This window comes from Atractosteus spatula, chromosome 13 (assembly GCF_055471065.1).
Source record: "Atractosteus spatula isolate fAtrSpa1 chromosome 13, fAtrSpa1.hap1, whole genome shotgun sequence".
NCBI lineage: Eukaryota > Metazoa > Chordata > Actinopteri > Semionotiformes > Lepisosteidae > Atractosteus > Atractosteus spatula.
This window is the reverse complement of record NC_142718.1, coordinates 20,525,894-20,553,176: the sequence shown is the minus strand read 5'-3', so window position 1 is coordinate 20,553,176 and position 27,283 is coordinate 20,525,894. Positions and strand designations below refer to the sequence as shown.

The window sequence follows — 27,283 nt, the reverse complement described above, 5'->3', positions numbered from 1 at the left end:
TAGAAACAACTAAACATACCTTGACTAAAAACAAAAAGTGTCCTGATTTATTCAGAAATAATTCTAAATGTTATTCTTCTTATTTCTGTAACTTACTGGTACTTCATTAAAGTGATGAAGCCATGAAACCAGAAAGAGAAGACAATTTTTTATAACATTAATTAGATCTAAATTATAGTATGTATTTAAACAAGTCTGAGGCTTGTGTTTACTTGTTTAATATTAAGTTTTTCAGAGATTAGTTTACACAATTAACAATACTGATGAAATCCATAAGCTACTAATGATAATGTATTTTAAAACCTTTCATCTAACATTCCCCTCCTCTTTAAGAAAGAGCCTTTCTGTTTAATTCCAATCCATGGTCAGATCTAAGCAACAGAAAGAGATTAATTTTTCTTAGCGTGGAAAAGAATGTCTTTTCTAGTGGAAACCATTTCCCTTTCAGCTGTTTACATTAAACTCTCTTACCAATATATAGTTGAATAAATTCTTTGTGCTCAAATATAGTTTTAAGGACTGGCAATCAGGGACCTGTAACATGAAAGGATTAAGTATGAGCCAAAACCCTAAAATGTCTGTTTTACATTTATACTGGGTTAGCCAAGGAGCACAATGTGACTAACAGAGGATTAAGACAGCTCACATATGGTAGCAAGGGCGGCCTGCAGCATAACTTTCAAGAAGCATTTTTATAGATGCCTTACCTGTTCCAGCACCTGGATAAATAATTTAAAAATTCAGTACTTCTACTTTTTTAAATCTTATTTTCTGTAAATGTACAATATGTAAGCATGCTCCATGAAAGAATAGCTTAGCTAAATAGAAAATAGAGCATCAGGCCAATTCTATTTTTGAAATGCAAAAGGACATTTCTTGAGTTTATGATCAATGGCCAGGCATTCACAAAGTCATAAACACAAGGACAACACCAAAACCTGCCTTCTTTTGCCTAGTTTTGCTTTCACAGCAAAGAACCAAAAAATATTAGTGTGAATAACTCTTGAAGTAATCCTGTTTTTTTTAGAATTTCATGTTCCTTGTTTTTTAAGTAATGACATTAATTTACAAAATAGCTTTGAGCTTTTTGTTTTCTTGCATTTTGTACTCAAAATTAGAAAATCAAAACACAGATGCAGCCATTTAGAATGCTTGTCAAATCTCATGTCAATACACTGTGGTATACCACTTTCAGCCCTTAACGCTCAAAACAGATCGATAGGTGGCACTTGTGTTATGTTAGATGTTACTGAAATGGTAGCTTAATTTAATGTTTTTTCTTAGTCTAGTAATCATATTTCTTGATGTTATGTAAACATATAAAATACATAGCCTAGCTAGCATTTTAGGATGTAGCGTGGCTGTGCATTATTTTATTTTTTTAAAAAGGGAATCTGACTTCGATTTTGTAATGTTCCCTGCCCTTTCGTCTCTCTCTTCCTAGTTTCATCCACTCCGATCTTCATTTCTGTCCAAGCGTTTGTTTTACCGCTACATACTGTACTACAGGATAAAAGGGTATTATTCTTTGTTTTCCCAGGGTGTCTGTCTGCACTGGTGTATCAGCACTCAATTACCCCCCTGGCTCTTCCCTGCAAACTTGTTATCCCAGCTAGAGGTAATTTTTTTTTTTTTTGCTTTATGTCACTCTATAAAAAATGGACATTTTGAAGCTCCTGGTTCCTGTTTATGAGCATCATTTAAACTCTGATGTTTAGGCATCTGGCTGTCCAGCTTTTCAGTTATGTTTGTGTTATAGATTGTCTCTTCTCATGTTTCATACAATGTCTTATTGTTTCATGAGTTTTTGACTGCTAACGTTTCTTTGCCTTTTATAAAGTTTCTTTCACCATTAGATTTACACAATACTTTGTACAGTAGAAAATGTACACCATGTTATAGTCCATGAGGTCTTTTATTAGAATTAGCAAAAAAAAAATACTTATTATTGTGAACACCATGCTGATAAAGGTTTGTGTGACATGTTCCAGTGCAAATTAAAGGAATAGACTAGGATATTTTTTAATCCTTTGTCTAATCAGGTATAAGAATTTAGAACAAACTCTCATTTACAGTGATGACCTGGAGTCCCATTTATGCAGAAAGTTATTTAATGGAGCAATCTAAGTGATGTACCTTACTCAAAGGTACAACTGCGGTGTCCCATACAGGATTAAAAACTGTAAACCTGCTCTCTTCAGCACAGAGCCCAAGCTTATTCTCCATAATTTTGAAAAAACAATAAGATTGTTCATGTTTAGTGAAAAAACATTTCACTAAAAATCTATTCTTTTCTACCAAGATCCCTCAAACAACTAAACAACATATTTTTATTCAACACAACATACAGATTAAGTATCCCTTTAATTATTAGGAAAAGCCCAATTAGAGACACTTCAATCATTCTCTGATTTGTGCACATACTGAATTTCTAGATTCATGTTACCTACAAAGAACCTATGGTATGTAACATGCATAGTCCCTGCCTGATTATGTTAGCTGAATATTGCATCTCACTGAAACAATGAATCTATGTTAAATCACTCTCCTGAATTTGAAAAGCATTATTTACTGGTGATTGAATTGCATTGTGCAATGGTCAAAGGAGTCAGTTGAGATCTTGTGATTTTGCACTTCATTTCAAAATATGGTGGCATGGTGGTTAACACTCCTACCTCATCGCTCTTGGTTTTAAATTCTTTTTCATGGACTTTGGTTGTCCTCAATTTTGTGCCAGTGATTCAATTTCCTCCCACCTTCCAAAGACACACTGCCTCAAGGATGATTGGCTTACTAATAATCTACCTCTAATTTGTGACCTTTTACAGTATATGCATTATAATTAGAATAACTGGTATAGTATAATATATCAGGTTCAGTAGGTCCTGTGTTTTTAGTCAATTTGTTTAATCTCTAGGAGGGAATTGAAATTATTGCTGGACTAACTGAATGTTTTTACTTTATGTTTACATTAATTTTTTTTCCTCTAGATCCTCATGATGAAACCCCAGAGGTAGCAACACCTACAAATTCAGCCTCAGATCTTCTGAAACAGGGTGCAGGTAGGGACTAATCAGAAAATCCCTTAACAGGTTTCATTTTTAGTTTTGGTCCACATACTTGACTTCACAGTGTTGTTGATCTTTATTTTGTGGTCAGAATCTAAACAGAAATCAAATGCAAACCCCCCCATTACAATACAATATACTGTATATTGATAGATCTTTATTTATACAATTTAAAACGTCTTTATTTTTTCATAACAATTATGTACACTTAAATAAAATAAATGAACTATAAATAAAGTTTAAAAATAGTAAGATTTTAAATCAATTTACACATTTTTAGCATGTAGAAAAAGAACAATGAAGATATACCAGTAGGTTAATTGGCTTCTGGGCAAATTGGCGTGAGTGTGTGCATGTCTGAGTGTGCCCTGCGATGCACTGGCGTCCTGTCCAGGTTGTATCCTGCCTTGCTCCTGTTGCTTCCTGGTATAGGCTCTGGCTCCCCAGCGACTCTTCATTGGATAAAGCATCAGGAAATGGAATGACGAAGTACTTCAAAAATCATTTAATTTAATTTTCTTAGATATAGAAGCATAATCTGTTTATTGGACAAACCTCTGGTTTAAGCAAATCTTTTGCTCTTTCCGTTTGAGGATTCTTATCTCTTACCTATTATCATTTCCTTTTAAAATTGGAATCTATTTTGTTTGCATTTTAAGAAAGCTAAGTATCATTTAGATGGCATATTATACCCCAAAACAGAATGAAGGGTTTTAAAGAAGAGCTTTTAAACAAAGCACAAGTCACAAAATGCAAGAATATTATCAATTTTTAATATGAATTATTCTATGATTTTTATGAACATGTTATCATTCACAATTAAAGATACAACATTATAGTTGTTAAAATAACGTAGATAAGTAGAAAGATTCACAGACCAAATTATCACAATGTAATTTTTTGGTTACTTTACTTCTAACAACTTAATTGAACTGATAAAGAAAATCCAGAAAAAATGAAAATCTATTGTCATACTGGATTTCATAAAAACATTATTACATGTTTTGCATTTCTTTTGTTTTCCTTTAGATAAAACTGTCTTTAAAAGATTTCTTTTATTATGTTTTACATTTTCCAGGAATTAACAGCTCAAATATTTTTCATTGTTTATGTTGGCAATGTTTTTCAGCTACAATTGTATGGTTTGTGGCAGTTGTGATAATAACAATACATTTGACTAATTCATGTTGTTCATTCAACAACACCTAAAAAAATAAAAGTAAACATTGCCAATTATTTTTTTATATTATTTTACATTGCCATTGTTTAGTTATATGATATCATTAATGAGTCTATTTTTCCCACTCTTTTGTTACTGTCATATTAATATAGGGCAGAAGGTCCCTCCAGAAGCCCATGGTAATTAATATTTTATCTGTGAATCTTTGTCCCTGTCTACGTTCTTGATAATATCGATTTGGACAAGAAAATAAATGCATCATTTTTTTCTATGCTGTGCAGTATTTGCATGGGCAAGTGTTTTTTATAATACAGTATATGGAATTCTGTCTTTCTCTCCTGTTTTAAGACATGCCTAGAGAGCTTGCCTTTAATACTTTTCAATACAGTAAAAATACTTAATTTTCATAAAGGACTTACCTTTTCTACACAGTAGCATGGAAACTATACCATTTGCATGTTTGTGCAGCTGCATCTCCATAGGCTGAATTCCTGAACATAAACTTACTAATATTTGACTTTCCTGATTTTTACATATCTACAAATGTTTTTTTTTAATATTGTTTTATTTAAAAATTATTTTTTGTATTTTGCTTGGTGTGAGAAAAAAAAATGATTTTGCATCTAGTATGATATGCTCAATAATAACCTCATTAATAGCATATAACTTCTCCTTTAGTTTTATTTGTAAGGTAATGGGACGTATGACTGTTTTCCACAGGATGGACAGTAACTAGGCAAGAGAAACACATTAGAGAAATGAAAAAATGAAAAAGTGAAAAGTGTTACACCTGAAACGTGAAACTTCCATTATGATTATGAAATCCTTTATGATGAGCATAAAGACGTTTTACATTTTTAAGACATTTTATTTGTCAGTTTAGAAAAACTTTTATTTATTCCATAAAGCATATATATATGAGGAGTTATTTCAAGTCTTCAGCACCAACTGCACTGTTGTTTCAAAAGGGACAAGTGTTGTACACAGTATAACATTGTCTCTATAGTGCCTTGAGAAAAGATTAAAGCATTGTCCTACTCACCTAGGTTTTATAAGCACTGACTTAAAATTTCATCTCAAGAGTGCAACATATTTATTTACTTGCTTTAATATGGAACAAAATGTTTTCATTATTTTCACAGCTTGCAATGTCCTTTATATCAACTCAGTGGACATGGAATCCCTCACTGGCCCTCAAGCAATTGCTAAAGCAATTTCAGAAACTCTTGCAGCCAACCCACCATACAACGCCACCATTGTACATTTTAAAGTATCTGCTCAAGGCATCACCCTCACAGACAACCAGAGAAAGTAAGTGAACTTACTTTCTTGCTTACAATAATATACTGTAGTTAGCTGTAGTATTCAGGGTATTGAATACTAATGTTATTCAATATTAATTAAGACAAAATAGTATTTAGATAACAAAATAGTATAGTTTTTAAAATATATAATGAGCAACAGCTGTCATATTTTAATATTTTGTTAAAATTATTTGAATTATTAGTTCCAATAGTTATGCAGATACAGTTTATAAACATCAATCATTAAAAGAAGTTACTTTATCTTAAAAGCTGCTGTGGAACTTTTGATAAAACAAAATATTGTTTATTTAGCATAACTAGATCCATACTCAATACACTACCTTTACCCATGACCTCTAACAAAATAATGTAACTAATTTTGATTTTTTCTTGCTTGAAGGCTTTTCTTCCGGCGACACTATCCAATCAACACTGTCACATTTTGTGATTTGGATCCACAGGAAAGAAAGTAAGTATTGTTAGCCAAATTTAATTTTTTTTTTCTTAGAAGTTAATTTTTTAATCTTCGGAGATGTGAGAATTAAACAAAATTACAAAAGTTAATTCTTGCAGAGTAAGCTATTTTGTTGGTTAATTAGCTCATATTTATAATATCAGTTTATTTTGAATGAGTGAAATATTGCAATACTTATCACAGCATTTGTGTTCTTATTAGAACTGGGGTAGACACAACAGAAATGTGTTGAAGACATTCTGAACACATTGCAATTTCACTAACAGAGTCAAAGTACTTCTTAACTTTGATAAATGAAGACTAACTGCAACAATTTTACAGGTGGAGTAAAGCAGATGGAGGCAGTGCAAAGTAAGCTATTATGTTATTATTGTTAAAAACAAAATTATTGGATTTTTTGTCTCTTTTGACTATGTAATTCTTTGTTATGTAAGGTTAGCTAAAGGGATCTTTATACTGTTATAAATGCAAGGTTTCAAAAATTGAGAAAATCGGGAACTGACTGAACAGATAATTCAGTAAGTAAAATAAATAACCATAACCCCCAACTTATAAAGATTTTGCCAAGAATATACTCGCGTGGTTGTTATCTTTTGAGGCATGTGAGTTCTTTATTCTCTGGCAGACCTTTGGTGAAAAGACTAATAATTCAGGCACACTTGGTTAAACAAATATTTATTAACAGTAACAGTGACACACACTACATTACACACAACATATACGTATAACACACAAGTTTCCTTATGCACATTACAAGTTTATAGACAAGGGGACCCAGAGGCCTAACCAAACAGAAAAATCCCAGACTCTTACAAAGTATTAAACTCTTAACACCCACAAAGGCCAGAATAAGAGATTAGCTGCCTTGTAAACTTAGAATACAACCTGCAGTTAAATCTCTCTGCAAACCCCAAAATAAGGGGGAACCTATCTCCCTATTCTGGAATGCACCCACTAAGCAGGATAGATCATTTTTATCCAAGGGATTCTTCACTTAGGAATTTTTCCCCAGGGAAAGTTCCCTAAAATCTACAATATACAGTATCAAGCTCTCTTAACAAGGTTCAAATACTTTGGATGACCTTGAACAAGAACCTCTTGCCTGGCACATGCTTCTGTCAATACACATGCTTTTCAAGTTCTGTTCTCCTGTCTCCTCTCTCACTTTTGGTCTCATCTCGCTCGTCTGTTCTCTGTCTTTTATCTTATACTCTCAATCATTTACCCAGAACTTAGTTAACTAAACTAAACCAGAAGATCAGTGTGTCTCACACCCAGCACAAGTAAGTACACATATCTTGGTTTGAAGCTCTAGGAAGTGGAAATATTCCACTATTAAGTGTTACCCATTGTGTAGATTCTTAGAGACATCTCCACTGTCACCTACTGTACCTCAGCCTGTAACAATACATATGACCTAATAAAACCAACAGTATAACCATATTATAAAACAGCTATACTGAAACTATGTTTTAAAACTATGTTTTAAAATATTACTTACTGTACCTTAAAATATTACATACCTAAAATAAATGTTACTATAAACATGCAATAAAATAATCTTATGCTAAAACAATTTCTGTGAACAAAAGATCCACTCATGAGCTGCAGAACAGTGGACATACTGAAACCTGTCTGGTACCTTATTCAATACCCAAGTCAGTACAGTTGTCTAATCTTGTTCAAATAAGGGCTTATATTCATTTGAATCAGAGGATAAGGGCTCTTCTGTTCACATGAACATGAATGAATATGAATGGATCTCAGAACATTTTTATTTATTTTTCACTTATTTTATAAATTTAAATCATGCTTAGTGCAAATAACTTGTATTGTCTTATATTATTTTTGTAACTGACATGACAATGTCTCAAGATTTTTTCTTCAAATAGCAATTTACTATTATACTGGTGAGGAACAGATATCTCAAATCTGCAGCTTTACAAAGTTTTTCAAAGCCAAAAGTTTTTTTTACTTATTACGAATTCTTCTTTTTGGGTATGTTTTGTAAGTTTTCATTTTCATAGAAGTGAAATCAAATACTGATCCTGACAGAGTATAAAAAACACAAAAATAAATATGATCTAATTACTAATGGAGTTTGTAAACAGAAGTTTGGAAAAGGTCAAATTTTAGTCTCTCTCACTTTTGTTCTAATGCATAAATATATTACTACCTGAGTGCCATTTACAAGCATCTTTTCTTGAAATCAGCTTTTACTCTCACCAGAGACAAATTGTACTTTACTATTCTCCATTTGTGACTTGTCATCCTTTGCTATTCCTACTAGTAGCAGCAGCATTTGTTGCCTGTCTTTTGTGGGTCTTACAGTCCTTACTGACCTTACAGTCAGGCTGTTATTTCCTCAGCCAGGCAAGTTATGCCAAATTTTAATATACTGTCCCATAAATTCTATAAAAATAATTTAACAGAACCTTTGAAACGGTGTTTGTAAATTCCAGGAGTTTCGGAGGCAGTCAAATTTTAATATTGCCAACTTCTGTTCTCTTACATAAAAATATCTCAGATATCTTCCTGAGAGCTCTTTGTGCTCATCTTATCTCACATACCTCCCTGCACCTCATCTTCACCCTTGCAGTAGCTCCCTGGCTCATTTCTTTTAAGTGAGCAGAGACACATCAGCCTTGGCCTTACACTCAGGTTACCACTTCTTCATCAAGATCAGTTAAGGCAAATTGTAATATGTTATCCCTATAACATATATGACGGGTGGAGCAGTGGCTCTGTGGCTAAGGATCTGTGCCTGCGACTGGAAGGTTACCGGTTCAAATCCCGCAGCCAGCAGAGGAATCCTACTCCGTTGGGCTCCTGAGTAAGGCCCTTACCCCAACTGCTCCAGGGGTGCTGTTCAATGGCAGACCCTGTGCTCTGACCCCAAGCTTGTCTCATGGAGAGCAAGCTGGGGTCTGCAAAAAGATAATTCCTAATGCACGAAATTGTAAAGGGTTAATAAAGTGATGTTATTATAAAATCCATCATTTCTTCACATTAATTAGTGTTTCACCAAACTACTGAAATATAAAGTCTACAAAAGCATAAAAACTATGATATTTAGAGACACTAAAACCTGACAACATACTGTACAGTACAATTATCTTTCTGGATTCTAGATTCTTGGCTGTCTCTCTTTCTCATTCATCTCTTTTCTCTTTTAAACTGTATAAACTTTTATATCAGCTTTTTTTTTGTTTCTGTTAGCTTTGTTGTTGCTTTTCTTGAAGCTTGTTGCTTGCTACTAGTTGCATAACCAGTTAATAAACCTTAGTAAAGCATGCAATTAATCTCATTACAACCTGCTTCTGTTTTTAACACTCGCAATGATAGACTTGGATGACCTGGTCACATTCTGTTGTTGGTTTATTTGTGTGTTGCTGATTAAATTGTGTGGTGATGCAGTAAAATAAAACTGTACATGACTAAGAGCAAATCTGGTTTTTATTGCAATAGTTTCTTTTCCCCTTATTTGGCAGATGAATATCGATACCCTTTTTAATTCTCACATCACTTCTGTGTTTGTGCAGAAGTTTGCCGCGTCATACAATATTGAATAAAATATTGAGTAAATTAAATAAAAATCACTTTAATTACAATATAAACTCACAGAAATTTCAAAGTGTCTGATGTATTCCTAAGGAAAAAAAAGCTTTTGATGAAAGGAAAGAGGTCTGTCTAATTCCTAACATACTTTTAACTTTTTGTTTCTCTATTTATCAGATTTTTTGGATTTGTGGCCCGGAAACAAGGAAGCACAACAGATAATGTCAGCCACTTGTTTGCTGAGATGGACCCAGACCAACCTGCCACAGCTATTGTCAACTTTGTCTCCAAGGTGATGATTGGCTCACAGAAACGATGAGTTCCCATCAGCCGTCATTTTGTTTATTGGGAGGAGCTTTTTTGTTTTGGTTTTATTTGTTACATTTTGTTTTTTGGTTGGTGATGTTTTTCTTGGAAGGACTTAGAGTTGAACCGAGATGGAGACAGAGAAAGTGCATCAAGGGGCAGTGGCAGGAATGGTAATGGTGGGAGATAATCTCTATCTTTGTGCACAAAAGAGCAAAAAAGAGGAAATGATGTCGGTGAGCTTACTTTAGGAGAAGGCAAAAGAAAAAAGCAAAGTTGAATGAAAAAAGGGTTTACTGAAATCTTACGGGCTTTGGATTGATTAACCAAAGAATAGAATGTATTTAAAGTACAGTAAGTGATTTTAATTGATGGTCCATTTCAAACAAAGAACCTTTAATAGCATTTTTTAGAACATGCCTGTTAAAATGGATGTAATTCTATCAGTGTAAAAGTGTTCATTTTAAGTTTCTGAATATAGTTTGCACCCATGTTATCTTACATAATAATACATACCGTAGTATAGTGTAGTCAAGGAAATATGCGTGATAGCTTGTTGTAACGTTCTTCATATACATGTTGCAAACACTTCGTTCTAAGTCCCAGAAAAAAAAATATAGTGTTTGTTTTATAATGTATATGGGTGCAAATGTTCTTGAGAACAGAAATGTTCTCTCCCAAATACATGAGATAATATATTTACATCCGTGCACATTGTATTCCTATAGTTGTTAATGTTTGTAGGTATTATTTCCCAAAGATAAAAAATATCTAGTTCGATTAGTCAATCCTAGAGCACAATAGATTTCAGCACTTATAGACGGATTGCTTTTGCCTGTGGACTGTGGACACGGGACTCCTGAATGTACTGCATTTAGCTGTAGTCTTGTATTAGGCTTTGCTTTGCTTTTTGTGAGAGGACAGTTCCTGATTGAAAAAACACAAATGGCTTATTCTGGTTATACACACTGAGATGCTCCAGCATCTAGAAATACACAAGGAGTTTTTTTTAACACTGGAGAGACCCAGAAATTGACACCTGGGTGATTGCACTGTTCTGCATGTAAAACTAAAACTGTAACCTTGCTGCCGATTTTTTGAGCTAAGTGTAAGTTTCCCAGTTTTAAATTATCCTAAAAAACAATTGTCCTGTTCTAACCTTATATATATATACTGACTGAGGACATTGTTTATGCAGTTATGAATGTTAACATATGTAGCAGTCAAAAGAGGGGAAAATATGTGTAATATTGTTTATAATAATGCATGAATGCAAGCATCATTTCTTCCTGGTTTCATTTTAGACATATTATTCAAAACAAATTTCAAATATTAAAATGATGAAAAGGTGTAGTCCTCTTAAAATAGTTGAGTGCTAATGTCTCCAAAAATACTCCCAGCAGAGCTCCTTTACAAATTCAGATTACTGCTATATTTCAATGTACAGTATCTACTTCTCAGACTGAAGGCTGATTTTTGCAGAACAAGCCATTTTATAGCCAAGGATTACTGTCCTCTCAGCCACAATCAGATTTATAGCTACGACATCTATAGAGAGAAAATTTCCTATCACTGCTCAACAGATCGCTTTACTTTAAATATATATACAGTATATATACAGTATATATACACACACCATACCGAAAAGTAAGCTAATCAAAATATATATAAAATACAAAAAGTGACTTTACTAAAATATTTATTTTTTTGCTATGTCGCTCTATGTTAACTCATATATAAAATTCTTGTATAGTCTACGTAAAGATTACGTAAAGCATTTAAAATACTTTTTATTTTGGCTAAGATGTCAAAATCGACAGATTTTGAACAACATTTAAGAAATATATAAGATGTAAAGTGTATGTATGTTAAAGCTTGTCACTATATGTTTTGAATATTTTTTCACTGCATCATTTTTCTTGCCTTGTGTTTTCTTAGTTGGATCCAAATAGGCATGTAAGGGGTTAAATAAATAAAATATTTGAAAAAGTTATTGTTTCCTTAAGTATGTGGAAAATGGCATTTAATGTGATTCCCAAACAAATTAAAACTTTCAGGCCAAAAACAGTGCCAAAACATATTATTTTGTCTTTTTCGAGTTTGTATACTGTATATAAGTTTGAAGATATATACAGTACCTTGCTAATGTATTCAGACCCTACCTTTATTGTCCCATTTTGTGAAATTGCAAATTGATGCGTACACACTTCTTTAAACTATTTTACTCATTCTACTATTTTACTTCTATGGTTAAAAATTAAATTCAGCAAAAACTAAAGCAAAAAAACTGAAATATGTTGATTGCATAAGTGTTCAGACCTGTGAATTCAATATCTAACGGAAGTAGCTTTTGCTGAAAGACTTTTTAGCTCATCTTTGCACACTAGCTTGATGCAATTTTTGCCCATTCCTTTTGGCTTATTTGTTCAAGTTAAGTTCATCGCTTACGGACAGGAGTTTTTAACAGATTTTTAGAAGTACTCAAGTCCGGACTTTGATTGGGCCACTTAAAGTCATTCATTGTCAGTTTGGCCTTGTGCTTTGCATAACAGACCTGTTGAAAGATTAATTTTCTTTAAAATTTTAAGTAATCCATTTTTCACTCAGTCATAAAAGATTTTCCAGTGCCTGCTGAGGAGAAGACTATAAAATGATTCTGCCATCAGCATGCTTGAATGCAGGGACCTGGTTTAAACCAGGTGTGGACCTGGAGATATACTGTGTTGGTTCTGCACCAAATGTAATACTTGGTATTTAAATCACAAAGTTCCAATTTGCTTTCATCTGACCACAATACCTTTTGCCACATTTTTGCAGGGTCACTCAGGTCATTTGGTACAAACATTTTCTCCCATCTCAGCAATTGAACTCTGTAGCTCTTTCAACGTTGTCTGCCTTACACACATAGGTTTATTTATTCTGAATCTATGTGAACTACTATTAGTTTACACAGTGACCAGCCAATTAATCGAATGGCCCAAGTTTGAGGAAAGAGAAGAAAAGAAACACAACATTTCCACAGACGAAACATTGTGTTTCTTTTCTTCTCTTTTCAGCATAGAAAAAACCTTTACTTGTCCCTTTGCAGCCTATGCATGCTGAGTTTATACAATCATGACATTTCCATTTTTCCTTCATATTATTACTTTGCTTCTTTTATTTATTTATTTTGGCTTTGTACATACAGTAACTATTAATTGCTTCATGCTGAAAAAAAGAAAGAAAACAACGTTTCGGCCGTGGAGCCTTCTTCAGGTGTCAACGTGGAGTTGAGGTTCAGGTGACACCTGAAGAAGGCTCCACGGCAGAAATGTTGTGTTTTCTTCTTTTTTTCAGCATGGAATAAACCTATAACTTGTTCCTTTGCAGCCTACACATGCTGACGCAGCTACCCACCTGAACTATTAATTGCTTCTACAAAGTGTCATGACTGCAAGCTTAAAAGCAACAAAATGTGAAAGCTGCGCAAGAGTCTGAATACCTTTGCACGGCATTGCGTTTATAAATGTAAATGGAATTTGGTATTGATATAAAATTAAAATCCAACTTTTTAATTAGATAAGACATAATGTCACTTCTGATTACTCATGGAAAAAGAGAAAAACGTAAAATTATTAAACTAAGAACTTTCCTACAGGCCGGTCATGTATGGATATCTCAAACACTAAACATTGCTGATAAATGTTAATTTGATGTAATGGCAAAAAAATGGTTCTTTTAAAAAATATATTGACTTATTTGCCTTCAAAATTAATAAAAACAAAAGTTAAATTTTTTGTAATTGGAAGCTAAGTACAGTTAAATCAAACTGGTAATAGACATTTAAAATATACAGTGGGAGCTATATGCCAATAGAATCATACAGATAAAAAAATCAGAGAAATCCAACGTACATAAACTTTTATTGGGTTCAATCTAACTTAATCGTTGTGCAGCACTTGTTTGTATCATGTTGAGAAAAAACAACTAAATATGGGTTACATAAACAGGTGTATAATTGTGTGTGAAATATGCCTGTTTCTGACAGCAGATGAATACACTCCACTGCAAATTGAATATTTATAGTATCAGTCTGTACATATACAGTACTTTTATAAAAAAAACACAAAAGCCAAGCTCTGTCTGAGCTCTAGCTGAGCCTTTTCATATTCCCTACCTAGTATTAGAGTATAAAAGTTTTAGAAAACTCACAATATAATGTCTACGTGCTTTTCTATTGGTATTTTTTTTCTTTCTTATTACTCTGGTGCAAACGCATAAAATTGAGCCAGCAGTTCGACACCCTGTTATAAATCCCAGCTTCCTGGTTTTACCTGTGACCAGAACAATTGTCTTCAACCACACTGGCTTGTGGAGAATGTAGTTGAGTTGTTTAAAGTTGTACTTATTTACAGAAATGATGAAAAAACAGCAGAAAATACTTCAGTTTGCTATAAAACACAACAACATGGCACATTCTCACATAAGGTGATATATGAAGTGATTGAAAGGAAATCTAAATATAGAAAAACAAGTTAATAGAAGAGAGTTCTTCGGTAATTCATATGTACAGTACTTCACTTTCAACCTTTTTGTCCCTTAAGAAAGATGGATTGTCGAAATAACATGCAGCAGATTCAGGTTATGTCAGATTGGTGCCTGAAGGTTTGTAAAATGCATCATAGATTTCTAAGTTTACATTGTGAATGTCATTATGGTAAATTTATATAAGCCAGAGCTTACTGACCAATGGAATTTAGAGTATCCAGATCATCATTTATCATTTGGGAAACCTAAAAGCACCAGTTTGCATAAGGAAACACATGGCTTCATATTGTGTATGTGTCTGAACCTTTTAAAGATTAAGTAGCTCACCATATGGATTTTCTAATGATAAAACTGTCAATAAATTCATTTTATACTTATAATACGTAAGAAAACATTAGAAGGCAAAATCACACAGCACTATTATCTCTCTATCTGCATTTCTTTATATAGATTCTCTTTGAAACTCAGAATGTCAATCAGTCTAGCATCAACAATGCAAACCCCAGGGAAAATGGAAAAAATTAGAAGTCTTGGCTTGGCTAATGCAATTGCATTTCAGGCATGCTCCATTATGTGATCTGGATTATTAATAACTGCTATTTCAAATATTGTCTAAGCCCATGTATCTCTAAAGAACATTAAGATATGCAATCTATTTTTATTGCATTTGGTATCATAGACAGAAACTATAGGACATTTCACATTTATGAGTAAAATTAGTAAGAACAACTGCCATGCATTTCAATGGGATGGAACTGAAGCTTTAATTCAAACAGAAACCATACAAACGTTTGTACATATTGTATATGGATCTGTATGAAACATGGTACCAGGTCAAACAATGGCAAATATTTTTGGCAAAGAAAGGATAATATAAATACTTGTAATGTTTTCTGTCTGGTAGTTTTTTTTACTATTTTACTTAATAACTGAAATAATAATAAAAACATAATACAGATTATTTCTATTGACTTATTAAAAAGTAATTTAGTTCTCCATGTTTTAAAATTGATATTGAAAGTGTAAAATAGCTTAAAATATATTTAATTTGTTCCTTGAAAAATTGTACTTATTTTGGCTTTTTTGCTTGGAGACTTGAAAAGGTCTTAATTTTGAAATAAATGAGATACAACCCCATTAAGAGCCTTAAAATTCTTAAAACTTCTTTAAGAAGACATGATAACAGTGATATTAAGCTACGGTTTCTTAGCCATAGTGAGAACAATATCACTATCATACGAAAAGGTTTCTGATTGCAAATGGTTTTCCCAGCATAACTGGACCCAATATGTTGAAAGATAAGTTTAAGGTTGTAAGATTGGAAAAATATTGCATTCCGTGAGATTTCCAACATCACAGTGGTTGCATTATAAATTAAATTGTAATGACCAGTGTTCTTTCATGCTGCTATAGAGCTACTAAATTAGACTTACAGTACTTTTATCTGTACTGTTATTGTTAGCATGAGTTTTAGAGTTCAGAATATTATATCATTGCCTGTGCCACTTTCTCATGACTGCAGACAAGGTTTAGCTTCCAGTAAAAAAATATCTGACAACATTACAAATCATGTGCCTGTTTCATACATTATTACACATAATACTACTGCTTTTTGTCCCAAAAATTGAAGTGAACATGACAGTGACACAAGAAATATAAAAATTTACTTAAGAACAGTAATTTATTTCAATGTATTTGTTCTAACATTCTAACATTTTGCAATTCTAACATTTTGCAATGTCTTCTTTTAATTTGACAGCTACTTATGCAATCAAATGTAATTGGTAATCTGTGTGATGCCATCAACAATTTAAAAATCCTTTATAAGAATAGAACGAACAAAATAGAGACAACCCCTGTTTACAGTATATATTTATATTAGAAGATAGTGTATTTTCTACCCCTAGCCCTGTGATGTACCCTTTACTTAATGATACTGTAGTTAATGATATAGAACGTGTGAATGTATTAACATGGCTGTACAGATCTTTCGTGTATTTTTATTTGCTTTATATTGTATGGCTTTATTGTTTCTGAAAATTAAATAAAGGCAATATAAAAGAGCTATATTAAACTATATCATTGCTTGAAATTATATCTTTCTGTTGTACGTATTTCTGCCTTGGAGAAAGCATACTAGGTTCAGACATATATCTTACTTATACAGGATAAAATAAAAAATTTGTGTCTCATAGTATGATCCCTTGTTCATATAAATTAACAGACAATAAATTCAAATGTGGACTTTGGACGAAAGATAATTCAAAGGTCAGCCATTTTATGAATCGAAACGCTGATTTTTTATGGTGAATTATTTGTATACACATAAGCTAAGTGAGGTTTGGCTCACACACACTGAAACTGTGACATTCACAATCCCAGCTGGCAAACACAGAGGTCATGCATTATCATCAGGAGTAACTTTAACTTATGGTATGGTATTATATGAACGTCATGGAAAAATCCCCTTTTGACTTCTCAGAATTTAGATGAAAATGTCAATGTTAGTGGGGTCATTCTTTGCAAAGGAAGGGTATTGTAGAGAGGTAACCTGATGAACTGGACCTGTTTCTTAGAATTAACCTCGATGCACAAAGATATGAATACATCAGCCACATGAACTACATGATGCTACATGATGCTCCTTATCCTCAAATAACAATTACATATTAATGAGTTTCTACATTGAAATCTTTACTGTTACATGGAATTAATACTCTTAGCAATACATTAGCTGGACTGTATGATTATTAGCATATTAATATACTGTAATGTCTACTAGGTAGTAAGAGTATTGTTAAGTTCTTATGAAGGAAGGCAGTGATGACAGCAGATGACAGCAGTGGGGCTAAGTACAATATGAGAAAAAAAAGACAACCATTTTTAAACAATATTTTTGTTTACTGTTCACAATTATTCTCCACAAATAATATATCCATGGCAAATATTTTCACATCTTTTCAATATAGAAAATACAGATTTGTATACACATTTTATTGGACTTGATTACCAGTTACAGTATATATGCCTACATTAGAAATAAAACATTATGAAATGTTGCATTGTTACTTATGTGCATTGTTACTTTACATGAGTCATATTTTGTGCAACAAATCTTTTGGTTTCCACTAATTCGGAAACTAAAGTTTGGATTTACTGTACTTCCATGATTATAGTGTTATGAATGTCATCATGATTTTATAGTATATGACATCAGATTGTAGTATGCAAAAACAAAAACAAAAAATAAGAAATTAACAGAAATATATGCCAAGAGAAAAGTCAGGACCCCCCCAAAAATCTGAAATTATAACTAAGGAACAAATGAACTGTGCTGAAATTCATACATGCATTTTAACAAGAAGTAAATGCATTGGTAATATACTGTATCACCACTAGGTGATAGTATTGCTCTTTCCAACAGACACAGAGGTAAAAGACCTTTTATCCTTTTCTTGCATAACATTTGATATACTGATACTGTACACACAGTGCTTTAGAAGACTTTCAGATTTTGACATTTAGATTGACTTTCAGATTTTGACTGGTATTCGTCTTCAACAGGAGGAATATGGAGGAAAAATTCAAAACAGTTTTCTTCAACACAAAAACAGTAGGATCAGTATCTCATAGTATCATTTTAGTGGAATTTTCTGGAAAATGTTTTCATTGTTCTGTGATAAGAAAATGTACACAGACAGCTAGAGATGCTTTACTCTCCATAGCAAAATGTAATTCATATCCACAACAATGCACTATGACCTGTAGACAGCTCTTATCCCAGCTGGACACAAATTTGGCGATGGAAGAATTAGGAGGTCCTTGAGGGGAACGGGGGGATGTAATGACAAACTAATCTCAATGTGATCCCGACCATAAAGAGATTAAGCATCAGGAAAAAAATCTTAAAATCAATATTCTGTCTGGTTGGTGACCAAAAGTAATCTTTGTTAAAAGTGGTTGTTTTGTGATTAGCTTTTGGAGGCTCTGCAGTGCAGATATGCAACAATATTTAGCCATTTAACATATATTTAATCCAACTGAGAAAGAATATGCTTGGGTATAACAGTGTTGGGGAAGCTTGTGGTATTCTTATTCATTGTAAATCAGATAATATAATTTTCCAGTTGCCGTTCCAAAAACGTCTAACACTTTTTGAATAATTTTGAAGGCAAGAATATTAATGAAGCTTAAACATTAAGATTTTGTAGGCTTTCTGTTTATCATAATGACTGCTTTTAGCCATGTCCCATTCCTTCCAAAGGTGTTTCTCTGAAAAGTTATTATGCTTCCTAAGTTTTACTCTGAAGAGTCTATATAGACAATTTTAATTGTCTTCAAATGATGAGACTATGAAGGCCACTTAAAAAAAGTAACATCATTTCATGCAAAACATTCCCTGGAAGTACATAATATGCAACAATGTAATGGATTTATCATAAAGATTTAAAATCTTAACAAACATATTTTAGTGTTTGTTGACCTCATTAGACCCTTATTCAGCATAAATAAAGTAACAATTACAACTTTAATCCATTCAATGGTTTTTGGACATCTTTGTTTTAATTATTGTAGTATCAACATATGAAAGTCAAGTCATGTAAATAATGCTATTTCATTTATGTAAATTAAATTTTTACCCAATGTACATGATTTCATGTCTAAGGTCCTATTTGTGCTATTGGTTTTAGTCACTGGTTTCTTCACAGACAATAAGACATAAAATTGTAGCTTACCTTTGCCACTTCAGAAAAAATGACGAGAAAAGAATACACATTATAAAAAGAAAAAAACAGGAAAAACAAAAGAAAACAGAAACATTCAACATTGATGGACAAATATCCCTGCTGTCTCCACCTTGCCATAGCTTGACAACAACATATTGCCCACCAGGAAGGCAAGGGTGGGTAAGGAGGCATTAAGATCCAAGAGCAAGAGCATTACAGTCCAGGGGTGGTGGCCGGCGTAATGCATAATGACTGCATAGGACTACATTTATTAGGGAATTAAACAAGATGAAAAGTAAAGAACAGGGCAGGGCTGGGCTCTTTGCAACCAATGCCGGGCAGGACAAAATAATTTTCATTATTTTATTTGCTTTGGCAACACTGATTGTACCCATCGGTCATGCTAATAAAGCACCTTGAATTGTAAGTCATCAGGGCAGTCCACTGGGGGCATGTCAGGAAGCAGGTTGAATGGGGTGCGTGCTGTCAAGGGGTCTCTTCTAGAAATCTGGCCAAAAGCAAACTGTCAGAGCGGATCAAGAGGCATGCCAGGGGTTGCGCTAAAAAGTGTGCCCACTGAGTTCTGGGTCTGGTGCAGAAGAAGGGGCAGGCCTGCTGAAGCAGAGTCCTGATGCCCAGCTGGAGTGCAGACTGGATGCAGGGCAGCAGGGTCTGCACCCAGAGAAAGTCTGAGTAGGACACAGGTTGTCAGGGGTTGCTGGGGTAGTCAGCCGGAGGCATTCCAGGAACTGCACTCAACAGGGTTCATGCAGTTGAGGCGGTCTTCTCCTGAGATCAGGCCGAACAGGCACACACAGTCAGAGTGGGCTACAGAGGGCTCATCCTGGACCAGGCTGAGCAGTACATATACTCTGGGCTAGAACTAGTACAGAATCCCTAGTGAAAGAAGGGAGTGACATCAGGGTCTTGGAGCCGGGCAGGACAGGGGGCACATTGGACAGGGAGCTCAACTGTAAGTGCACCAGGAATGGTGGTGAGTGGAGGAGTCTCCTCCAGAGGCCAGACCAAGCACATACTGTCAGGGTGAAGTATTGAAGGTATACCCTGGACTGGGCCAGGCAGTATTACTAGTTCAAACTGGGGCCAGTGGAGAGTTCCCAGCCGTACTGCCACAAGAGTAAGCTTGATCAATACCATAGAGTACAACAACAGATGCAGCTTCCAAGGCTTAGTCCAAGCATGTTGGAAAACAGGTTAGCAGAAAAGTGGGAACAGTGAGAACTCTGCTGGGAAGCACCAGGTGGTAGATTGGGAGTGAAATAATGCTGGATTGCTGAGGAGAAACGGAACAGGGTTTAAATATCCCAGAGCACCTGCTGCTGTGTAACTTCTCACTGTAGCCAGGTGCTCTGCATATCCTGTCTCCTCAGTGATCAGTGCAGGGCAGAGGTGAGGCCCACGGCTGGGGCAGACGAAACAAGATTTGGATCAAATTACAGACAACAGCTTATGGACTGAATGTATGCACTTGGTTACTGTCTTGAAAAAGATATTAGAGAGGAAGTACAAATGTACTGAAACTCAATTGACCCTTTTAATTATTTTTGTCTTTACTGTTTAGAGTTTTCTATAGATCATGTAATACTGTAAATACAGAGCTACGGTCTGTTTTACTTCCAAAAATAATTGTTTTGTACCTTTAAAAGAATCCTCCTCTGCATAGGATACTGCTGGTATGAATATTTGATAAGAAAATTCAAAGTTAACACTTTTCCTGTGTTTCTTTTTGATCACTCCAGACTAAAGCTTTCTCTCACTGTTTTGACAGAGCAGAATTTGACATAAAGTGTGTTTTCAACAATCTCAGTGAAATAATGTGGAGCTCTTTAAGGCATCAACCTATTTTAATCCAATAGATTATTAATTGTATGATAAAAAATAATAGCTCTGGGTAGTTTTGGATCTTAGATATCTAAACAGTGTTTAAAAAAATAGTTATGGGCTAACAAACTACTAACAAGTAGCATGATGGTGTACTAGTTAACACCACTGCCATAGTGCTTATCCTTATCCAGGCATTGGCTGCCCATTTGTAAGGAGTTTGAATGTTCCATTTGCATTCATATTTTCTTTCCAGTGTTCCAGTTTCGTTCTACATTCAAAAGATTTGATGACAAGGACTGACTTGATATTCTAAATTGTCCATTTCTGTGATGGAGTGGCTTTGCATCCACAGGGAAATCAGTTGGGTGTCTCAGTCCTGTCTTACATACAGTAGTATCCTTCCAGGACAGGTTCCAGCTTGCTGAGATAAGCAGCTTTCTGATGATGGGTGGATACACATTCTAGACTAGTTAATTAGCAAAATATCAGCCCTATATATGTTTGTAATTATACTGTATATACTGTAACTGTTTTGTGTTACTGAACAATACCAGTGGTGGTTTTTAGATTCCTTAGTTTTGTGCTGCAATAAGACCAACCAATTGTTTTGTAATTATCCTGGGTGTTTGGATGAAAAGGTAACTCTATGTTCGGAGGGTTAAAATCCTACAGAATATTAGTAATATCCAATGACTGCAATGCTTTAAGTCTGCATTCAGACTGTCAACAATGTATCTTGTTTCAGAGCTTTGAACAGAAAATTCTGTTGTACAGTTGGGCATGATTTAATATTCGTAAACTAAAAAGAGGCACTTCAGAATGTTACTGTAAAGGTACACAGACTTGCTTAGTTTACATTTTTTTGGCTTTTATTTTTTTCTCTTATTTTTTTATTCATAAGCAAGGGAGATAAAATTATGCATTGTTTCAATATCACAAGAACACCCAAATGTGTACAGTATATGAAATCTGTACAGAATATGAAGGGAAGCTTTAGTTAGACTAAGATTTCTAAGTTCTATTGCTCATATGAAAAGTCAAATCAAATCAAATCAAAGTTTATTTATCAAATGCACAACAACACAGCGAGCAGCAGTAGTTACTGGCAATGAAATGTCTCTTCTGCGAGCTCACAAAAATCACAAAATTCACAAAAACACAAAAATCACTAAATTGAGGTTACGAAAATAAGGTTACATAATAATAGATGTAATAGATATTGAATTAAACTCAATATGAGTAGAGCTGCTATGTGTCCATGGTGTATGCAATATATACAAGTAGTGCAGTTATGCTGAATACAGTGAAAACTGTGTGTCCATGTAGCCAATACAGGTGATTTGCTAAAGGAGCTGCAGGTTGGCTATTTAGCAGTCTTATTGCCTGGAGGTAGAAGCTGTTCCGTAGTCTGTTGGACTTGGACCGAATGCTTCGGTACCGTTTACCGGACGACAGGAGGGAAAACAGTATGTGATTGGGATGACTGGTGTCCTTGAGAATGGACCTGGCCTTCTTCAGACATCTAGCTGAGTAGATATCCTGAATGTTTGGCAGCTCACAGCCGGTAATGAGCTGCGCTGACTTCACCACCCTCTGCAGTACTTTGCGATCCTGGGCGGAGCAGTTCTCATGTGTGCTCAGTGATGCAACCAGTCAGGATGCTCTCAATAGTAAGTCAGTCAAGTCAATCAAGCAAATGAACTCTTGCATATTTTAAATGTATTCAAAATGCAAAAGCTGTTTTATTTAACAATTAAAAGCAGTCAAGTAAGGTCTACTGGTAGGGAGGGAAAGAGATTCCACTGCATACACCGCCAGTAAGCTTTAGGTTTAAAATGCTGTGTCTATGTTTAAAATCAGCAATTCAGCCAAACCATAAGTGAGATGTAGTAGGGGTAGAATTTGATTAGTTTAAATTGTCTGGCTTAGAGAATGGCAACATGACCGTAAGGATTGAATTCTTTAAAGCCCTCTTTCAATCATTTTATGAGGGGAGAGTCAGGTTGCAACTTTAAGGAGGATGGAAGGGGGAATGTGAAATGATAATGTACAAGTGGTAGCTCTAGAATTGATATGAATACTATATGTAGCTGAAAGGAAGTGGGGAAGGTTAGGGTTTGACTGTCAAAACAGTTAAATATCCATTTCAGTAGTTTGACTAAAACCTCCACTAGACATTTTACAGTGTAGATGTCTGTGTGATCTCAATTTGTTTGCCTTATTGGCTAAACTAGCTTGGTTGAGGAAATGGCAAAGATTACTGTCATGACAAGGATGGATTTCTTCAAACCCCCAAAAAATGAGTGATGCAGAATTCCAAAATGAGTGGAAAATGCTGTGCTGAACTAAAAGAAGTTGTCTGAGACGTGTTCAGCACTAAAGTTGCTTTAGTTAGAACATCTTCAAGGAATCATAGGAACCAGTGGTGTATAACTGTCGATTCTCTGTGATGAATAGAGGGATGGTCAGGATGGTTAACTGAGATAAGCATATTTGCTTCTAAATCTGGAAGGCCTGATTGCTGAGTCTGTATTGCATGTAATGGATGCACTCTACAGTATGTAATAGATTAAATGTACCTTGCCCTCTTTGGTCGACTTTGCTTCTTTTGATAGTGTAGGTAAGTGTAGTACAAGATCTGAAAAAAAGAGGTGAAGGAGGAAAAATCCAAAAACTACTAGTAGAAAGTAGACAGCAAAATGTGACTCAATAACAGAGAAAAAGTAATTGCTTCAGATAGTAAATATGTAGCTGGATAAAATTTTCACAGCTTTCAAACAACAGGCAAGTATTTCCACTTTCTGAAACATTTGATGAGAACTCTGATTTGTGGATGTGAGAGAACAAAGCAATAATTTCCATTATGTAGTTTGTGGAAGAACGGAAGTTAGATAATTATACTGTAATGTACCAATGTGTCCACAATTTGGTTTCAGTAACTTTGAATATAAGCAATGTGGCTTATTGAGCGGAATAATGTGAGGTTAGGGTTTGACCTCTTCCAGAAGCTTTGTCAAAACTCAATTAACAGTAAATATGTAGAAACACTATACCCTTTCATCACTAATTCATCATTAATTAGAATTCATGGGGCATACAGTAACGTGCATGCATTTTCTATTATTATACACTACCTTCTCAGACTAATCAGCTTCAAGAGAGGATGACTTAGAGGTGTTCAGGCATAATCCCACAAATATTGGAGTATTTTCTGCCTGTCAGACTAACATTGTTAAGGCTAGCTTGTACCTTGTAAGCTTTCTTCAATGACTCTCAAAACATTTGACTGGACCTTGTAACCCTGTAAATATTTTTCAGCCTGTTCAGAATGGTCACAGCTGTCTCATTTTATCTTGTTAGGGATTCAGAAACTAGTATCTAATCAAATACTTTTTCCATTCAAAATGAACACCTGTGTTTCACATCCATGACTTTGATAAAGCAAATCAGTGCTTACATTCAGAGTTGAATTATGTGTCATTTTGTCTCATCAGAGGTTAATCCCAGATGGTGATGCCAAATATATATAAAACAACATTGTCACACAAGCACACCATAAAAATATATTTGTTTTCTTAAAACCACTTTAGTTTTTTCTCACCCATTGTAGTTATGTTTTATTTTTTACATTACGTTTCTCTGCAGTCTAAAGTTTATGTGTTAATTTTGACAAATTACAGATACTGTATACTGTATGTGTATGTTATTTACTGTATAAGGAATTTACACGATTCTAAACTCATTCCACAGTACTCCATATGGTTTACATTTTATTATTCATGTTCATTATTGATTTATCTGTACTCTGTGGCTAATGTGGAAACATTTTGTAACTTTAAAATGACTTTTATTAAGATGAAAATCAGGAAATCAAGTGCAGGTTGTGACCAACACCATCAACAACAATAATAAAAGCACTTGCTTTTTGGTCCAACAAATGATAAAACAACACTTTCCTCATCTGTGACTCATGTACTTGTGCTTTCCACTAACCCACTCCCAGCTCCTATTTAGTTTAAAGGTCTTGATTTACCACTTTGTTCAGTGCTCTGCTCCTTCCTACTTCCAGTCTCTCATTCCTGTTTCATATACAGTATTCATGTTCCCATTCATTCTTTTCAGTCACCGGCTAGTCATTCCTCATATCTTAGTCTCCTGTGCCCACTGCTTGCCTAGGCCTATAGTGGAATCAACTCCCTTAAAACTGCAGGATTACACCCCTTTCCTACTGCATTCTCAAATCTTGTCTATTTGCTACAGCTTTATTGCATTTGTTATTCTATTTTCTGTATTTCTGAATCATATTTCTGTATGATACATTTTCATACAGTTTTAAACTCTGTAACTTGTAAAAAAATTTTATTAGAACTCTTGTAATTTTTAAGAAGAGAATGTTAATAATAAAACAATGCTTTATTTTTTTGTTCCAATAGACCTAAAAAATTATATTATTTGCATAACATACAGTATGCTTTGAGTATGCACTGTTGATTTTGTGCAGTAATGTTACTTATTGTAGAGTATTTGATTGATTAAATCATTAATCAATCAAAATTGATTTAAAAAGAAGTAATCAAGTATTCCTTGATTTAAAATCAGTGCTTTTATTAATAACTGTGCACCTACTGTATTGTGGACACGTAGGCTGTAGACAACAGTTTTAATGTTGTACCTCACATTAGAATTTGTAGAACCTTGTTTTTTATTAATAGTTATAATTTGTGCTGTTAGAATTTCTTCTAAATGCTAACATTATCCCTCTGTAGAACTAACTAGAGATTCAGATAGCATGAATATGATAGCATCTCCTACTTTATACAAAATTTATTATGACTTTTCTCCTCAATTGCTCTAGTGACTCAATAAACACCCCTCATATTATCTGTGCTTGGTTTTGCAGAGATAGTCTGCTAGGATGTGAATCCTTGTTCACAAGAGCTTCTTTCTGGCATTAAATGATATAATTAGCACTCTGTGGGGAGGTCAAATATATGACTATATAAATAGACAAGCATGAGGAGTTCATAGGTTAAAGTGATGTGGGCAAAGAAGTTTTAAATACTAGAACAGAGTGTTGAGGCAAGAGAGATTGAATGATGTGGGTAAATTGTTTAATTTTTTGCTATTCAGTGAAGCCAATGGCATTTCAATTCTACACAAAACAGTTATCTCTAAGAATTAAATGATATAATTAATATGCAATCCATTTATCTTTTTTTTTACTTTTAGCACATTTTGGTTTACCTTACATATTATATTTATTTAATGAAATTTACTTAACTCTCTTTTTGAATACAAACGTTACTCATCCTTTCAGGTATTTTCCTGCGTTGCTCATGAACTTGAATAGATTTTTGTTATAGAATTATGTATTTTTACAGTTTTATTTTTCCATGTGACTCTTTGTTTTCAAAGTTTAGAATCTCTGTTACCCTTAACCCATTCCTGCAAAAATAGTCTGCTAAGATAATAATATACAGATGCATTAATTGACCTGTTTTGGGGTAATTTGCAATCAACAGTAATACAGTCCATAATCTAGGGTAATTGCCTGTACAGTATATTTAGTTTATGTTGTGACTGTACAACAACAAAAAAAGAGAATAAAGTGCAGTTTGTGGGCTGCTTTTGGCATGGTTGGTTTTCCATCATCTGAGGAAATATGATTTAACAAAGTTACTTTTTCTGTTTTATGATTTAAGCTGAAAACACAGGGGGTATGATGGTACAATGGTCAGCATTGTTGCCTGACAACACTGGCACCCTAGGTTTAATTCTAGACTGAGGGTGCTATCTGTGTGGAGTTTGTATGTTCTCTGTATTTGGTTGGGCTTTTGCTGAGTGGTACAGTTTCCTCACACAGTCCAAAGACACACTGGTAAGTTAATCGACTATTAGGAAAATCGGCCCCGTGTGAGTGTGTCTCTGTGTCTGTGTGTGCCCAGCAGTGGACTGTTGTCCCATCTAGTGTGCATCCTGACTTGTGCATTTTGCTTGCCAGAATAGGCTCTGGTGCCCCATGGCCCTGAATTGGATGAAGCAGTTAGAAAATGGATTATATTATAATTATATTATAGAGTACATGTATTAGAATCCAGAACCAGGAAATCTATCAAATATCATCTACAGTAGTTCTGTGGAGAGGATTGCTTGTTCTTTAGGCTGCTCTGAAGTTTTGATCATATTTAGTCATTTTCTCCCTTTTGCTTCACAGCTACAATTCAAAGGGTTGCACTCATAGTAATTGTGAATTTGACCCAATAGGCCTGACAGCAAAGAGCTTAATTAACAAT

At 34.2% G+C, this 27,283-nt stretch overlaps 1 protein-coding gene across 10 annotated transcripts in view; it reads left to right on the top strand.

Annotated features, from left to right (window-relative positions):
* The window catches only part of tns1b (tensin 1b), a 262,650-nt gene extending 246,171 nt beyond the window's left edge, over positions 1–16,479 (top strand). For 7 of the 10 annotated variants that reach the window (XM_088931353.1, XM_088931351.1, XM_088931349.1 and 4 more), the window contains 7 exons: positions 1,541–1,618; positions 2,991–3,062; positions 4,401–4,427; positions 5,391–5,559; positions 5,953–6,021; positions 6,349–6,378; positions 9,763–16,479. In XM_088931353.1, coding sequence (XP_088787479.1) covers positions 1,541–1,618; positions 2,991–3,062; positions 4,401–4,427; positions 5,391–5,559; positions 5,953–6,021; positions 6,349–6,378; positions 9,763–9,904 — 587 coding nt within the window. In that variant the 3' untranslated portion in view covers positions 9,905–16,479. The remainder of the gene's footprint in view (positions 1–1,540; positions 1,619–2,990; positions 3,063–4,400; positions 4,428–5,390; positions 5,560–5,952; positions 6,022–6,348; positions 6,379–9,762) is intronic. The other 3 variants (XM_088931354.1, XM_088931352.1, XM_088931358.1) reach the window with 1 other exon arrangement.
* The last annotated feature ends 10,804 nt before the right edge of the window (positions 16,480–27,283 follow it).